This window comes from Anas acuta, chromosome 15 (genome assembly GCF_963932015.1).
Source record: "Anas acuta chromosome 15, bAnaAcu1.1, whole genome shotgun sequence".
NCBI lineage: Eukaryota > Metazoa > Chordata > Aves > Anseriformes > Anatidae > Anas > Anas acuta.
This window is the reverse complement of record NC_088993.1, coordinates 13,897,865-13,916,119: the sequence shown is the minus strand read 5'-3', so window position 1 is coordinate 13,916,119 and position 18,255 is coordinate 13,897,865. Positions and strand designations below refer to the sequence as shown.

The 18,255-nt window shown below is 45.3% G+C and overlaps 1 protein-coding gene across 2 annotated transcripts in view; it reads left to right on the top strand.

The window, feature by feature from the left end:
- The first annotated feature begins 1,917 nt into the window (after window positions 1-1,917).
- GNA12 (G protein subunit alpha 12) overlaps window positions 1,918-18,255 on the top strand; it is a 42,303-nt gene continuing 25,965 nt past the window's right edge. The window contains exons 1-2 of one of the 2 annotated variants that reach the window (XM_068699407.1): window positions 1,922-2,562; window positions 14,061-14,276. In XM_068699407.1, coding sequence (XP_068555508.1) covers window positions 2,242-2,562; window positions 14,061-14,276 — 537 coding nt within the window. In that variant the 5' untranslated portion in view covers window positions 1,922-2,241. Of the gene's footprint in view, window positions 2,563-14,060; window positions 14,277-18,255 lie in introns of both variants that reach the window. The other variant, XM_068699408.1, reaches the window with a different exon arrangement.

Genomic DNA, 18,255 nt, shown 5'->3' with positions numbered 1-18,255 from the left:
GTTGAAGGAGGGAGAAATAGAAGCAGGTGTACAAGTCTTTCTTAATCTGGGCAGAAAGAGAAGAGGAATTATAGGAAGTAACAGAGATGGCGAAAAGAAAAATAGAGTTGAAATAGGAAAAATATGTATCTGGAAAACTCAGAAAGTAAATAAAGAAATAGAAAGCTGAAACATTAGTATAAATTTATTCTGTTTTGTACCAAAAAAAAAAAAAAAAAAAAATCAGTACAAGCCCAAAAGAGGGAGGTGAACTTGGAATTTTGAAACATGAAACTAGTAAATGATAAGGAAATGGAGAAAGGGAAGCTGTAGAGACTGAGTACAGACCTCTCTCTTATAAGCTTTTACATGGATGCTTACACCTACTGCTTACGCTCATCACAAAATATCTGCAGAAACATCAGCAGGGATCACCACATGCATTTGTGAGGTTCTGCCCAGTCCCTCAGCAGGGTAACAGAAAGCGTACTGCTGCAGCTCCGCAGTAGTAAACAAAATTGTTTTGTCCTGTTTTTAGAGCAGCTTCTGAATGATTAGATGAGCAACAACAGTGCTGCAGGGGAAAGAGGGAGGGGTGGACCTTTTCCTTTTGACAATTAGATGTGAGCTATTGAAAGCTGCTTTCATGGATGGATGCATAGAGAACTAAGGACATATGGTAGCTGATTTGTCTGATGAGGTTATTGTATACCATAATTTCGCTCTCACTTACAGACGAGGCAGGCCTATCACGGGAGCTGCACTTCACAGTTGTTTGAATTCTCTGCCAAATACTTTCAGAAGCTCAGAAGTCTGAAGAGGACCTCAAGCAGGGCGCAGACAAAGCTAGTGGGGCAGGAGTAAGGGAGCTAATCAGAAAATACCAATCTGGGCACTTCACAGTTACATAGGGTCTGATTTTCAGGCAGCTCAGGCTCTGTGGATTCCAGCGGGAGTCCTGAGTGCTCAGCTGCTCTGAAAATCAGGCCTGAGAGCATGGGGGATTTGGGGGCTGGTTTGTTTGCATCGTCCTGCTCTGGCTGGCTTCTTCTGGGGCAATGACGACCTCCAGCGGGGAATGTGGTGAATTGCAGCAGTATTTTAGGGTGGAATGAGCCGTGCTGCCTCAAAGTGCAGTCAGAGAGCAAGATCCTGAGAGAGGAAACAGCTTTTTCAAGACATATTGTGTGTTGTAGTGAATGGCTCGTGGCTTTGTGTTGTTCTCCTGACTACTGCAATGCCTAAAGGTGTTTTTCAGTTCTCTCTCTCGGCAAGGAGAAAAAGATTTGCTCTTTGGGTAAGTTGACAACAGCACCTCGGTGTGATTAACAGTCAGAGTGGGCACTCCCAGGGAGGGTTTTTGTTTATTTTTGTCTCTTTTGCCTAGGCCTTCCCCAGCGCTTGGTAAATGCCTGGGGAACACAAAACAGCTGGAGCTGGATGAGGTATTCATGACACAGCCTATCAGAAGCAGAAACAAAGGGATAAGCACAGGACAGGCCTGCAGCAGGCCGTGGGGCCCCTCACGGCCCGGCCGCCGGGGCTGCAACGTGACGTCACGACCTGACGTCACACTCTGGAGTCGCGGTCTGACGTCACACCCCTTCACCACGCCCCCTTCGGCCGACCGCCCCTCTCCCCCCAGCCCGGCGCAGGCCACGCCCCCTCCTCCACCACCGCGCTCCGCCCCCCGCCCGCCATTGGCCCTCCCTCGCTTTGCCCCGCCTCCCTCCGCGAGGCTCCTCCCCCTCCCCCGCCCTGCCCCTCCCTCCCCCGCCCTCTCCCCCTCGCACCCCCGTCCCCTCGCGGTGCTTTTATCCAATCAGAGCCGAGAACCCTTTGAGCGACGCTTCCCTCGCCCAACCAGACGCGGCGTCGGCGGGGCGGAGCCCCTCCCTCCGCCGGCCGCCTGAAGCCACCGGGGGGCTCCCCGACACCCCCCCCCCCATCCCCTCCCCTCCCCTCCCTGCACCCCCTCAGCGGCCGCGGGGCTGAGGCCGGGCCGCGGCGCTCGGGGGGCGGCTGCCCGGGCCCCTGGGCGCCCCCACGGCTCGGAGCCAGCCGCCGGAGCCCCCTCCCCGGGCCTGCGGGCCGCGCCCCGCCGCCACCGCCCCCCTTCCACCTCCTCCTCCTCGTCGTCGTCGTCGTCGTCTCGGCGGCCTCCGCCCGATGCTGGCCGCGCAGCCGGGGCTCGGCGCGGCGCCGTGAGGCGGCTCCCTCCCTCCCCTCCCTCCCTCCCCTCCTTCGTCCCCCTCCGCCGCCATGTCCGGCGTGGTGCGCACCCTCAGCCGCTGCCTGCTGCCCGCCGAGGCCCCGGGCCGAGGCCCGGAGCAGGCACGGAGAGAGGGCAAGGAGCGGAGCCGCGATGCGGAGCGGGAGGCGAGGCGGAGGAGCCGGGAGATCGACGCGATGCTGGCCCGCGAGAGGCGGGCGGTGAGGCGCCTCGTCAAGATCCTGCTGCTGGGGGCCGGCGAGAGCGGCAAGTCCACCTTCCTCAAGCAGATGCGGATCATCCACGGCCGCGAGTTCGACCAGAAGGCGCTGCTGGAGTTCCGGGCCACCATCTACGAGAACATCCTCAAGGTGAGGGGCGAGGCGCGGGGGGCAGGTGCCTGGCGAGGCGCTGCCCTTTGTGTGCCCGCGGAGAGCGGCTCCGGGATCCCCCCCCCCCCCTCCCCAGGGCCTCGCCGAAAAGGAGTCGGGGGAAAAGTTGGAGGGGCTTCAGGGTTTGGAGGAGCGAGGAGGGGTCTCGGTGCGCCCCGGGGTGAGGTGAAACACGGTCCCGGTGCGTGTGCTGTGGCTGAAAGTGGCTGTGGGACATAGGTCCTTCAAGCTGGGTGCTGTGGGGTGTCACCGAGTGTAGCTCAGACATCAAAATAACTTCGTTTCGGTGCCTTTGCAAAAAGGTTATTGTTTGGTGCTTGTGCTCTTAGTGCTGGCGGTACATTTCTTTAGTGACTGGAGAAGGTAAAGGCTACTGGCAGAGCTGGCAAGTTGAGCTCTTGGTCTTCAGACAATGAAGGGAAATTATCCCTGACAACTGCTGTGCCCTTCTGGGGAACTAGCTCTGATGCCCTGTTCAGGTAGAAGGGGCTGTGTTCCAGAATATCATTGAAGATGTGTGAATACGTTACTTATGAATAACTCTCTTGTAATCGTCATAATCTCTCTAAAAGACTAGAGACGGCTGCTTTCCTGCTTAGGCTTTCTTGTAGGATTGTCTCCATTCTTTTATGGACATGGATTTGTGAGGCACTCTAATACCTCATAGAAAACTTGAGTGAAGGCAACTGTCTAAGTTAAGGATGACAAGAGTGACTTCTGAATTTCCAGATTTGTTTTGAAAACAAAGGCTTACACATTTACACATTTACACATTACATTTACACATTTACACATTTACACATTTACACATTACACATTTGTTTTGAAAACAAGGGCTTATACGCCCTTAATAAGTGCACGCATACACAGTGATTCTTGGTTATTAAGAATTCCAGTACTCTGTCAAGAAGCTTTAACTTCTGTTAGTGAACCAGAACCTTGTTGGCTGATTTTCTTTTCCTTTACTTTTTTGGTCCGTTTTTGGAGCATGCTGTTTATTACATGAGCACATACATGAGTTACAGGCCCATTAACTGCAAGAAAGTCGAAGTTCAGAAGCCTTTCTTTGATTGAATTTAGGTGGAAAAAAAGCGTTGTTACAAGTTTTTTATTTGTATAACTAGAAGCAAGGATTCTTATCATAGAGGACGATGCTTATTTTGGCACTGTCACTGGTATATTTAGTGGTACTACTATTTTAAAGTAGTAACAGAAGCTTTTAAGGTAGAGATCTGTGGAAACAACAACTTGATGAGACTTTCTTCTTTAAGTTATAGAAGCAATACTATTTATGGTTAAAATACTATAATATTTTATGTATAAAGAAAGTATACAGCTTTCAGCAGTAGAATTTATTGTGCCTAGGAAAGGAAAGTGTCTCCATCATCTTGGGGAAGCTGAGTGACACACTTGAAGCACTTGTCTGCTGGATGGCTTTGGGCAAATCTGTGGAATCCGGGTCCTCAAGGTAGCTGGCTGGTGTTCTGATTTCAAGACCAGTAGTTACAGCACTTCATGGAGCGTTGTCAGCTGAACACCTCTTTTAAGCCTCCCAATCATCAAAGTAAAACATGGAGGTATTATTAAAGGGAGATAACAGGGTTTAATGAACGCCCTTTTGGCCTTACAGATCATGGTTTGGGAGTGTTAGGGTATGGCACCCTTGTAGGTACACGTACAGTGTCCGTTGAACTTCTGCTTTTTTGTTTCTCTGGATGACAGAGATGGCGCTTGTGTAAAAATACAGTTTGTATTTCATCCATAGTTTTGGGGAGTGGCTTGGGAATAGCTGCTACGGAAAGAGCATGCAGCAGGGGAAAGAGCAAACAGAGGAAACAAAATGTTTTCTGATGGGAAGGTCTGAGACTGGACTGGGGAGAAGGCAGTAGATGTTCTGTTTGTTTCTTACCCATCTGAAAGAATCCTGATAACACCTTGAAATTCTGCTGCAATCATCAGGAAGAAGAAAAGTACCAAGACAGATTTAGGGGGCTCTTAAAACAGTGATGTTGTCAGGGAAATTTAGTGTAGTGTAACGCTTTCTTGTATTACGGTTCTGTGGAAAACCATAAAATGTTTTAAGTAAACTAATTTTGATTCTCGGACAATGTAAATTGTCAAGTGAATCTGATTGCTATTCTTTCTATAGCAGTGTTTAGACTACAAGTTATTTCCCGTGTTTCAGGAAGTTCAGACTCGAGCAATCATCCATTAACACTAAGTGGAGCGGAGATCACTGTGTAGCTAACTTACAAGAAGGGGTTTAAGATCAATTTTTAATTTAACATGATACGTGGACCACTTGAAATGTAAATGGTCATGTAGAACAGCATATAAATCTGTTGGACGTTGCGGAGTACAGCTGCAGCAACCTTACCCCTTTTTCTATTCAGTTCTCAGCGTCATCAAGTAATGGTTCTGTTAAGCTCCTACAGCGCTGAGATCTGAGATAGAAATGCAGTGTAAATCTCCGGGATTAAATGGTCAATTTTCGTTTTCCAACCATGACTAAACTTCTGTCTGAAGGAGAGAGGATTACTAGTCTCTCAGCAGTACTTGATATTTCTAAAGTGCTTATTGCAGTAGTATTTCAGCAGTCTACATGGCTCTTGGAAACCAAAGGAACTGATTGAGCGAACAGAACCCGAAACCTCTCTGGACATAATGGTGCTAAGTGTGAATTGACATTATTGTCGGCTTCGACTTTGAGTTTTCAGCTTTCCTTGCTCCTTTCTCTCCATTTCTTCTCCCCTCCTCCTTGGGAAACCCTAGTTAGAAACAAACTGCTAAAATGGAGTAAATCCCTGGTACAGGATTTACTTTTCCATTCAGGACAGGTGATAGTTCAGGGCCTCGCTAGCTTTTTCTGGCGTTTGTGGGGCCGTCTTCAAATACATTAGTTTTGCTTTGGTTTAAGGTAAATAGTCATCGGTTAACTAGGGTTTTGCTTGTTAATCGAGGCTAAGTTTCAAAGTAACTTTTTGGAACTTTTTGGTGATTGAAGTGAAAAGCAGCAGTGTTAATGTCCTGGTATGAGTACACAGGCTTCGCGGCTTCAGCACACCCACCTGGAGGAGGCAGGCGGGTAGGACAGGGCCGTGCTGCAGCATGAGCTTCAGGACAGCTCTTGGGGGAGCAGAGAAGCCTCAAAAACCTTTGTGTACCCTAAGTCCCAAGTCTTGAGCAACACCTGGTGGTGTTACGTGAGCGTTTTGATAACCTTCTAGCTGTAACTGGAGGGGTGATCTCCTGATACCTTCCGAAATAGAAGGGGTGGCCTTGCTCTGCTCTATTTGCTTCCTTTGATAACAATTAAAGCGCTTAGGGACTCGATGAATCACGACTCTGATGTTCCTTGTCTAAATGTTTTTTTGTTTCAAGTATGAGAATCGCATGCTGCTTGAAGAAACCCAGCTTAGCTGCGTAAGAAAATAATTAATGTACGAGCACCAGAGTGGTGCTTGCAGCAGCATGTTTGGGAGATCTCAATCTGAAGGGAGGAAAAAAAAAAATCAGTTTTTAAAAGCCTCAAGTATGATCTGTTGATATTTTTGGTAGCAGTATTTTCTATGTTGAGATTGCAACGGCCAGCCCGAAGTTTCAATACATCTACGAGTGTTTTCTTGGTGTCTGTGGGCTGAGTCGGGCCGGCTGGCTGCAGAGCTGGGAGCCTGGCCTCGCGGAGGAAAGGACTGCTCAGGAAGTGATGTGTAACTGCTTGTGGGCTCTGACGGGGGGAGGAACAACCAAAGGTCTCAAACATGCAAACTCCCTGAGGATATATCTTCGGGACTTCTGGATGTAGCTGCAATACACGTGGGCATACCTGAGAGCGTTTCTCCCCGATGGGTTGAGTCTGTGTAAGTAACAACAAAGCTGGCAAAACGCGTAGCCTGTGCTGAAGTCCATCTTAAGAACTTTGGACGTCTGAGCTGGTACCGAAACCCAGACTGCTGCTGCTCCGTTGTTTCAGGTACCCCCTGCCTTGAATGGGCTCCTGTTGTGTTTGTCGGCTCCAAGCAGAAGTAAACCTTTAATGAGTTACCAAATATAATTGCTGGATTAAAAAAATCTTGTTGGCAACTTGCTGGTTTCAGTCAAGCACACATTCTGGGAAGTGGGAAGAGGATTCCCAAATTTAGATGAGCTGCACTGCGAGTCACTGACAATGCAAATGTGTTGCTTCTAACAGCCCGCAAACACAGGGGGACCGAGGTCTTTCCGATATGTGAGTTCTTGCTGCTCGCTGAACTGACTCCCAATTTCTCTGGGTTTACATCAAAATGAATTGGGTAACCTGTTAGGTGCTAATGACACGCAGTCTGTAGGTGGGAGCCTGCCTACACTCGAGCTGTTTGTTGCAGGATGGCGTCTGTCAAATTTCCACTGGGACAGCTTCCTTTGAGAGGAATGTGAAGGAGAAGGCTCGGGAGGAGCTGTGGCTAATCAGGAGCTTTTCTATTAAATTTAACGTGCAAGTGCTAAAGCTCCGTGTTAGAACTGGTATTTAAATCTGGTTATCTATGCTCCGTGCTTTGACTCTTTGGTGGCTCTTTTAATATGAAAAACAATATTCACAAACATGAGGGAAAATAAACACGCCAAACTTCTGGGTCGTCTTTTTGTTCCAGGTTCATTTGATCAATGAAACACTTGGTAATTTCCACTTGATGTGGATGTTGTCTTAAACCTAAATTCCATCACATCTGGTGGTCTGTTCACATTTTAAGGGTGGGTTAGAGAGCAAACTTCCCCATGGTGGACAGTGGAAGAGGAATAATGGTCAGTAGTAAGTGATAAATATTAATTGTTGCTCCAAAACAGAGCCTACAGTGCTCTTGTGATGTAGTCATTAGTCTTGCAGAACATGAGTTAGTCCCTGGAGACTGGAGACACATACTTTGATGTTTTCCAGACAAAACTTTAGTCACTTGAGTGACTAAATCTGGGAGCGTGCATTGCATTCAGCTGTTTCGGTACAGATATATTTTTATAATTCACTTGGAAACAGTATTGGCAAGGAAATCTCCAGATTCTGCTACTAGGAGTGTGTACAAGACAATTTCAGAGCAAAAGCAGACTAGCAGGCATTATTTTAAGAAGTTCAATGCAAATCACAGAAAGAGGAAAAGCCGAGAGCGTAAGCCATGGGGCTGCAGGGTTGCCAAATGAGTTTCCTTCACTTGTGTGTGTGTCTTTGCCTCATCGTGGGGCTGGGGACAACGGATCCTGTCCTGGGGTGGAGAGCCCTGGAACTGCAGGTGCTGCTTCAGCCCCACTGAAGGCATGAAGGTACAAGGACGATAGTCTCAGGAAAAGGAGCAACCCAGTAATGTAATTCTGGGAGTGCTAACTTGGAACCTTTTTCAAGGTCCTGCATTACTCATCACCTCCGAGGTAAATTGTCTCACTACTTTGTGCCTAGCTGCAAGTAAAGCTTGCATCAAGAGGACTCTTTTTCTTCTGCATTTATCGTCATTTTGCTGGATTTAGTGGAAGACAAGGACTCTTTTCAGAGCCGCCAGACAAGCAGACATACTGCTGCTCCCAGGTCAGAGATTCAGTGGCTAATCCAAATGCTGCTCAATGTTTGCGTTCCCATGGACTAAGTAAATGACTCCTTCCCTTTGTTCAGGTTTTTATTTGTGTGTTGGGCTGGAAGGTAGGTCACCTTCACTGCCTACCCTGCTCAGACCTGGCTGGGATTGGGATATGGGAATGTCGAAAAAGCACACAACTGCTGAGCCTTCTGCTGGCCAACTGGTGCTGCTTCCTCCCCTGCCTTGCATCTCTGATGAGGCTTTGATTGGTGTTTGGTTTGTGGGCTCCAAAAATGACAAAGCCATCCAACAGGAGAGGGTGGAACCATGTTGCCAGGAGGGATGCCCCTCTAGGTTGTACCCAGTTATTGGAGGGACTGCTCTGTGATACGAAGCCTCATCCTTAAGGGCGTTGGGTTCTTTGCTGCTGCTTGGATGTCAAGTTCCAAGGGCATAGATCAAATAAAAACACCATTAATGCCTTCATGATAGCGTGCTGTGTGAATCTGATTGTCTTTCAGCTAACTTTGTTAGCAGCGGATCACCTTTATCCCAGTTTTCCAGCCGGCAGTAAAAAAATAAAAATAAAAAATGTGAGTATATTTAGGAGCACTGACAATTGTGTTGTTCAAACTCGTATTTGAAAATGTCTTCTTTTAGAACGTAAAGAGTTATTTTCTAAAAACACACACAGGCTACATTTTATCATCTCTGTTTGCCAGTAAGAGCTGCTGCTGCTAAAAAAGCCAGCCCCATCTAGGGCTGCGAGGTTGAGCCTTCTTCTCTCGTGCTGGCACCAGCGGTCCCGAAGCTGTTGCAGTTTTTTGGTCCAGCCTTCCAGTCCAGCTGGCCCCGGCTCACCCAGCTGCATCGTGTCGTGCTGTTCCCCTGGCACCAGGGCACAGCAGAAATATCTTACCAAGGTGGGAGTGCTCCCTTCAGCGTTAGCTCAGCTCTATATTGGTCTCCTTGAATTGTGATCCCCAAACATTGCCAGTTTCTTGTCAACAACAATGAAGAAAAACACGCAGCAGGAAACACGTTTCAATCTCCCTGTTGCCTGCAGCGTGAAAGCCATGGGAAGACAGCGCTGCCTGCGAGCTGTGATTTGGAGTCTCCTGATAAAGCACTAGGCGATGATCAGCGTTTCTCTTGTGACAGCCATTTCTGTAAGTGACACGGTCGCTGGGCATCTGGGGCTTTGGTGTCAGGTTGGGCGGTGTAAAAAGAAAGCTTAAAAAAAAGCATCTGCAGCAGGATTTTGTGTGTAGCAGTTCTGTGCTGTCTGACACCTCATACACAGCTGTAGTTCAATGCAGGGATTCAGGGACAACTCCGTGCAGAAGGCTTTTCTCACTATTTTTGTATGTTATCTCTAGACCCTTGACTACAATACTCAGTTCTCTGAGTCACTTCACTGTCACTTTGGGCATGGACCAACCTGTATTTGCTTACAAGTGACCCCTAGACCCATGGCTTGGGGCTTAACTGCGCTGTGCTCACTCAGCCTGTGGGTTGGCCAACAACCCTGATTTGTTTCAAAGCACTTTGAGAAGCGAAGGAGACAAAATATACTTTAACCAACATTTGTGGAAATGCTCATAAAACCTTCATGCTGGTGAGGAGTAAACATTCTGCTGAGCGCTCCATCAGGCCAAGGATCCAGCGCTTTGTCTCTGACGTGAGAGGGGAAAAGAATGGGTAGGAGAGCAGGGCAATGTGATATTTTGGTGTACTCTTCTGGCAGCTGTGGGTTTCGGAAACTTCCTGAGCCAGGAGTCGCATCTGGAATGTAACTGAGTAGTCCTTCTTGGAGCACTCTGCTGTCAATTTGTCTTGGTTGCTTTCGGAGTCCATGTGTTCTTTTGGCCAGCATCCTCTGTAACTCTGTTAGGCTCACTTGGGGTGGGTAGGAGAAAACTTTGCTTTTAGTTGAACTGAGTTGTACTGCTGTGCCAGGAGTACTTGTGTACTGGGGGGTAGTGGAATAATCTTCTGTATTCCCTGTCTCTAAGTAGTTTGCAATTTCTATAGATTTCTGGTGTGTCAGACCTTAGTTATCTTTTTTCAAAGCTGTAGGTTTCTATATCTATTTGGTGTCTCCTTCAATGTAAGATAATTTGTGACACGGATCACAGCACACCTCTGGTGTACTTTTTTTGGTTCCACCCTCTCTCTGTTCAGGTTGTGTGTGTGCAGGGGTTTGTGCAGTGACTTGTACATGTTAAAAATCACTAGGAGAGGAGTAGGGCAGAGAACTTTGCTATTTCTTACCTGGTGTTTCTCGTATGCTGCTGTTTTGCCTTTTTTAATGCTTGGCAGTATCCTTAGCTGTGAATTTGTATTCTTCGCACCTGTGCTTAGTCTGTGTCCTGCTTTGCAGCACAAAAGCTTTAGATCAGCTGAGCTCTTAGAAAGTTTATTTCATATCAAAAGCATTTGCCACTTTTTTTCTGTATGCCAGTTTAGAAAATGTTACAGTAATGGGCAATATTCACTCTTCTGAATGAAAGAGTGAATTGTTAATTTCGTGAAGAACAGAAAAGGGGAAAAATGTTCAGTGTTGGGAAGCCTTACTGTGAAATGGTTACTGCAGTTGAAGGCTACCTTTGTTGCCAGAGCTCGGGAGGAAGGGTTGCACATGCAATGACACTGGCTATTTTTAATCTTTACTGATGGTATGAGTCCAAACTGAGTTTTGACAAACATACTTTAATAATGTATTTTGCTATTTTAAGATAGATACAAAATCTAGGTATTTTAAGGAAATTCCATTTTCTAAACGAAATGTTTACTTCTAGGCATCACCAGCGTGTATAAGCTGTTGAGCAGTTTTACCTAAAGAAGAGTTGCTGGCTGGCTCCTGTGAGGGTGGGTTATTTGGAGGAAAGAGGTATGGAAATCTTTCCAGAAGGAGGGAGCCTGTCCTATGGCAGCTTGTGCTGCAGATTATTGGGGCAAGGATTATGCAGTGCTTGTGGCAGCAAAACAGCAGAGTTACTCTGAAATGAGAGAAGAGCCATACATGAGATCTAATTTTGGAGATGTTTGTCCTTGTTTTTGTGACATCTGCTCGGAGCATTTATCATTTTGTGAGGATGCAGGAACACTTGGTTTAGGCTTGCTTTACTGGGGCACCTTGCTGAGTCACATTTTTAACTGCTAAGAGTTGGGGGTAAGAAACCCTGGCTGTTCTTACATCAAGCTTCTACCCGTGATGCATTTTAGGTAGCAATGTCAAAGCTGGTGTGTTCTGTAAATTCTGATTTTGAGAGGTACTGTTCCTGTGGATGTCCAGGACAGCATTCCTGGTACCCCATTTCCTATTTTTGATGCTCTTCATTCAGTGTTTAAGGTTGTCCTATGTGTTTCTGCAGGTGTCTGTGTTTGTCAGTGCTGATGGCTCTGCCTCTGGCTGCCAGTTGGTCCCAGCTCTGTCCCTGTACGTGACTTGGTGGCAATCCTCCCTCTAAAACAGTGGGAGGACGATGCTGATGCCACATGCACCCCGTGGGTAACCATGTGGTTAATGCACGGCGTAGGGTCTGTGGGATCCAGGTTTAATTCCTTCTCCTGCCCCAGGGAGATTCAAACCTGCATTGCCAAGGAGCTGCAGCCAGTAGATAAGTGACTATTCTGGGACCGGAGCAGTCTCTACGCCCTTGATTGAAATTCTGCTCTGTGGTTTTCTCCAAACAAATGATGAAACTTTCCTTAACAACAGCCTCTCGAGATCCTGCACGTCCCCGGTGGGAGCAGTAAAATGCAAAGTGACGGTATGGGGAAAGGCGTCGAGTCTCAAGTCCAAATGCTGCTTCATCTCGGTGGGAACTCAGCGACCCTGCCATCTTTCGCTTGAGATGCTTTTAGGGGACTGCGGTAGCCGTGAGATGGTGAAGAGTTAAATCCATCTGGATGCTGGAAGATGGAAAAGCTGCGGCTGAGCCGGGCGGTGGCTGCGGGAGCTGGAGCCAGGGCAGGTGAAAGGTCGGAGCCGGCTGAGCCCTGCGTGTGGACAGAGCCCCAGTTAACTGTTTCTGTCCATCAACACGACTTCTGGCACAGAAAGAAACATGGCATTAAGCATCTAGAAATAGCGGTGTGCCATCAGCCCTGCTAACCACAAAGTTTTGGAAAAAATTCCTTGTGAAATTCTCATCTGGGGACGGGGGGGGACTTTGCACCCGGACAGAGGCCAGTGCAAGTGATGGGTTTGCAAAAGCATCTCAAGTCCTGGAGTGCGGGCATCTGCGGTTCAGAGGGAACCTTGCGAGTGGTTCTTTTTCCTTCTGGCTTGCATTTATTGACACTGTTCAAATAAAGCAAATCTCAGGACTTGTGCTAATAAAGCAATAAACTCTAACTAGGAACGAGAGTGGGCTTTTGGTCTGTCCAGCAAAGTTACCAAATAGTTACTTACATCTGGAACTTAAACCAGCAGCTTGTAAATACATTCAATTTTAGTCTTTCCATGGTATTGTCAGGATCTGTTCTCTACTTTATAAAAAGAAAGTAACAATCACCAGAGAACCAAATATTTACATTTCTGGGAGACTGCACTTCAGGAACACTTGCACAATGACAACTGAGATGCTTCGTTTTGTGTTCTTGTTCTGTGACACTCAAACTGAAGTTGCTTCTCACTTCCCTTTCCAATCTTAATTTCTATTGGGAAAGTTACTGTTTGTGTTGTATGGGGCTGTTAAGGGACTGGAGGCATGAAAGGTTCAAGAGTTGAAAAAACATGCTTGCCATCTTGGTAGCTTAAAGTGTACAGAAAGGAGTTGGTCCCATGATGCAGAGGTTTGTGTGCGTAGCTGTGGAAACAAAGCTTCAGTTTTGGTTTTTATTTTTGTTTTCATAAACTGTTAAACCAAAAGATCAGCACAGTAAGCAGATGTTTAGTACAACACACAGATCTTGTGAATTAGATAGTGCTTGAGATGCAAAGCCACCATTAACAGATTTATCCAGTTTTAAAATGATTCTTACTATTGAGAAACGAGTACTGCTCATCTGAAGCCAATAAGCACAGGTGTGGTTAGATTCAAGGCTGAAGTTTCAAAGTTATTTAACCTCATGTGTTTGGCTCCTTGCCATGAATAAGAAATTAAGTTTCCGTAAAAATGGTAAAACGTGCAATTGAGTGGTCTCAGTAATCCTGAGTTAAATTAGAGAACTGGGGCACCTTCCTTCATTTTATTTTATTTTAATTTCCCCCCCCCTCAGAATTGGGATATCAAAACATATCTGTCATGACTTATCAAACGTGTGGCAAGCTGGAAAAGTTAGCTGGTGCTGATGGAAAACTGCTGCTGCTTTACTCAGCCTAGCAGCTTGAAATCCCTCCAGAGTCTCCAGCTTCCTTGCCGCTAGGCTTTCCTACTGGAAGGAACTGCTTGGATGAAGGTCTCTCAACAGAAGATGCTTATTTACAGTAAATTTTCAATAAGTCTGTCAAGTTGGATAGACGTATTTTCTTGTGTTTTATAGCATCCAAGTAGATCATGTCAAAACCACGCTTTACAGCAACATGCTTCTAGGATCTTTCTGGCTTGGTATGGTGCTCTGTTTCTGTGTTTAAAACTACATCAGTGAGGATCACAAGTTAGTTCCCAGGCACTTTTTTATGCATTTGGTGCTTGCTTTTATTTTGAATCTGTTGGTAGTAATCTTTGTTTTGCTGCTGATATTTTTTCCCACCTGAAGAAACGCATTGCGGCTAGGCTGCTTATACCAGCAAGCTCTTTCTGTCTTAATTCGGGTGGAGATGTTCCAATAAATGATGTTTGATCCCCTTCTGAGTTCAGGCTCACCAGAGTAAGGTCTTAACAAAACAAAACCCCAAACCAACCCTGAATTTCAAGCACCTCTAATTCCTTGTTCTTTTGTACACTTTAATCTCTTTATCACTGACTTTCTTATCTGACTCCTTAGGGCTGCAGGGTTCTGGTTGATGCACGGGACAAACTGGGGATCCCTTGGCAGTACACAGAGAATGAGAAGCACGGGATGTTTTTGATGGCTTTTGAAAACAAAGCTGGAATGCCCATAGAGCCTGCCACGTTCCAGCTCTACGTACCTGCACTGGGCGCCCTGTGGAGGGATTCGGGAATCAAGGAAGCCTTCAGCCGTCGAAGCGAGTATCAGCTGGTGAGTACCACTGGTTTTGTGGTGGGAAGGGGAAAAAAAATGTTCCCTGCTGTATAAATATCTCCTCAGTTGAAAGATCGCTCGCTACGTGCAAGATTTAGCCATCATACGAGCCATTTGTAGTTATGCTGTAAATCTGAACACTTCAGCAGCAGGAACAAGTGGTAATTGGAGCCAAACTTGAAAAACTACATGGCAGTAAGAGGGAGTGGAAAAGTGCACATGACTGGATAAACTGGAAGAGCAAGAGGAACCAAAAAAGGCAGGAATTGGTTGAACTAAAAATATTTTAGCAGCTCAGTAGTTCTGTTCATAGTAGGTCACTGATGAAGGCACACTTAATTTGTAACTTTCCAGTCCTGCCAGCTTGCACTATATTGATACTGGCAAACTATTCCTGCATGCAGATCTTTTGAAGTGAATGCAACACCCATTCCGGCTGCTGCTATTTGGCTGTTTCTTTTCATCCTGACGTCTGCAAGTGAAATTTGGATAAGCAACTGGAAGATGACAGTGAGCTTTAAAAATGTGCTATCTTCCTTGCTCTCTTGTTACTTAGATTTTTGTGCTCTAGCACCAGACTAACTGCAGTTCTGGTGTGGAATATGTTTCTAGCAGCTGTTCATAATCCACTCTTTTTTCTTTCTCTGTGTGAGTTGGAAATGTTTTTCCTTGTTTTCCACTTCCTTGTTCAGTGAAGCAAGGTACAGGTCCATGAAACTTAATATCACTGTAACTAGTTCTTAGAAGGTGATAGGGGATGATTTTCTAGTTTTTCTAATAAGTGATTTGTGATTCTAGAATATTGATTATGGTTTAATCTGCAGGTAGAATTCTTTGTTTCAGGTGTTCTGTCCACAGACTGAATTTAGCTATGCTTAAAATCAGCTGAAGATGAAATTCTTCATACCTGCATATGTTATGAATGTTTACTTAGAAGAGTTGGGTTAGAAGCCTGAATTATTAGACTCTTACAAAGGAACTGGATATAACTATAGAAAAGCCTAGAGAAACTCCCAGTGAAAGTCTGTTTTTTCATGCTACTGCTTTATTTTGTAGTGTTTAATAGGGTAGTTAAACTCATGCTGTAGAGCTTAGAGAGTCATCTGTCTCTGCTACTAAGATGCCTGTTTGAGTCTTGCTGTTTTGTGTCTTTGATATCTGTCTGAAGTATCTTGAGAATAGCTAAAGAATAAATAAAATGACTAGGTAAAATTGTCACAGGATGGTAGTAAAAACTGCATTTCCTTAGGCTAAAAATGTTAACAAATTGCATGTTACTGCACTGGGAATGGGGGAAGGATAGATTGTTTCATAATTCCTAGCATCTGTAGAAACAGACTAAGCCTTTGCTGTTCTGCACTGTTCAAATGTGGAATAAAAAGATGGTTCATGCCACGGGGGACTTGCATTTAACATGAGACAACTACTAAGAGAATCCAGTATAATGAGCAGTAATTGCATCAGCAGCCTATTACAAATCTTACTTTTTCTGGGAAACACTGTGATCAAGCAAGGGTTTTGTTTTTAAGGGGAAATGGAGATTGGGATCATGTGGGAGGTTCATCCCTATACTGGTTCAAAATAAAATTACATCAATTACTGGGGGGCTGAGGGGGTCCAGTTTGCATAAATAGTATTCCCTGTCTAGGAGGACTACCGTGGCATTCTCTTATATTGAGAGCAGAATTAAACAGAAAATACCAAAAAATAAAAATGCCCCACAAAAACAAAGCATACAGGCTTGGAAGTGATCATTTAAGACTGTCATCTTCAGCATCATGGTATAATTCTATCGTGTGTCTCTTTGGACAACATTCAGGTAACCTGCCTAATGCTACTAGTGTGGCTGAAACTGCTGCAGCACACACACTGTTAAGTTCTCGATAACGCAGAGATAGTGTGCTGCCAAAAATACTGTTCATAACCCACTCCTGTTGGGTTAGGGAAAAAAAAAAAAGCTCTTATTGCAGTAAAGTTTTGTAAATGTACTTGTTTTCAAGGATACAAGCGCTAGTTTTAGATTGCTCCCTAAACAAATTCTTGAGACCTTAATAACTTGAACCTGTTTCTATTCCTTCTAGTTTCAGCAAAAGTCTGATTGCCCGAGTACACGGGAATTAGAAGCAGCACAGTTCCTTTAAAAAATAAATAAAAAGCTGAAAACTACTGAACATTTTTACAGAAAGCAGATAGTTTAAGGAGCAGCCTTATTTATAATTGCATATAGGATGTATAAACCCATACCTTAATTTAGTTTAAGCCCTCCCTGGATACCGACACATGTAAATAAATAGAAGCCAGATTTAGTCGACTCAGAGAAAATCATTCTGTTCTGAACTGATTTTAACCAAGGCTAAAGAGAATCTCTGTATCAGCACTCCCTTTCTTATTTAGAGTAAGCTACTGAATGGAATATGCTTGGTTGGAACTGAATTTATTATCCTTATCCTAGTTTTAAAATAAACTCAAGTTTAAAGCTTTAAATTGCTGCAGTTTTTCTGGATGTTTCTGGACGATGTTTGAAGTCATGACCTTGCTCAACACTCGTGTTTTCCTCTCCCATGTCTTACAGGCAACTGAACACCAGCCTGTTTTATTGTTGTTAATACTTTGCCTTTAGTAGTTGCTCCTCCAGTCAATGCTGCCCTGACTTCTAAGCCAGAGGATTACGTTGGTTTGCTTTTGAACTCTTTTTCCAGGAAGTTGCGTAACTTTACTTAAAAATAAAACATGGTTGGCTGGTTAACTACAGCTGAAAACTGTGGTGTGCAGGTGTCCTCATGGGCTGTAACGCCGAGCATAATGACTGACTCAGCAGCAGAAAACCTGTTGAAAGAAAATGGCTCTGACCAGAACATCGTACAATCTGGAGGCTTCTTCTCTGGGATTGCAGAAGCTGCCTCTGGGCATTTGAGTGTTTTCTGCTTCATATTCAGTGCCTAGAAGTGCTGGCTGTAAATCCCTGTCTGGGTCTTTGAGCCTTTCAGAAATGAGTGGGTGGATTCTACAATAGCAGGGTGCTTTTCTGCCTTTTTTTTTCCCTTCACTGTCTTTCTTAAAGCAGACTAACCAATTTCACTTTCTTTTCACAAACATCAGCCTCTTGCGCTTCCCCCCCCCGCCCCAGCCTGTCCCCACCGCCCCAAGTTCCTCTGTTCCTTGTATGCAAGCCAAGTAGTTCGGGGACAAAAGCTTCATTGTACGGTTGGTTACATTGTCACGTCTCTGTCCTCGGTTTTTTAACTACTAGAATAGAAATTCCTTTGTAATCAGTATGTGATTCTTCTCCCTCGCCTGCATTATCCTACCCCATTTTCTGTCTGTATGTTAGAAAGGAATACATTTATCATGTGTCTGAAAATGTCCTGTAACATTTGTTCTTTTGAGGTTGCCTGTGGTGGTCTGGGCAGCTGGGTGTCAGTTCTTCCGTGCCAGCAGGTGGAGACAAATTCAATTTTGAGTGGCTCCCTCATAGGAAAGGACTTGGGATTACAATTAGGCTTTAGCTGAAAGGGAGGGAGTTTCTTCACTTTGAGCCTAGTAACAAGTAGTTGGGTGTACTTAGGAGTCCAGGTGTGTGTCCTAAAATAAGCTGAAAGCTTTCTTACACCCCAAAACAATGCAGGCTCCTTCTGGTAGTAAAATGTGAAGACCAAGGCCAACGTAGGAATCCCTTCGGTCAGTTGGGTTTTGTTTTGTTTTGTTTTTTCCCTTCCCAGGATTTCAGTGGGAGAACATGAGAAGCCATTCGCTTTTGTTTTAATGTGTCCAGAACAAGCATAAAAACTGACGGGAGGTCAGCTACTTTTGGAACTGCTTGTGATTTTCTGTCATTTTGGATGAAGATGGGCTAAATAGGACTTGTCGTGCAAGAAAGTGATACTTTGGTCATGGGCGAAAAATAGCAGCATGCTGTATGCTAGCTCATTACAGAGCTCATGGCAACAATGAGCAGATTTGAAAAGACGATCATCTG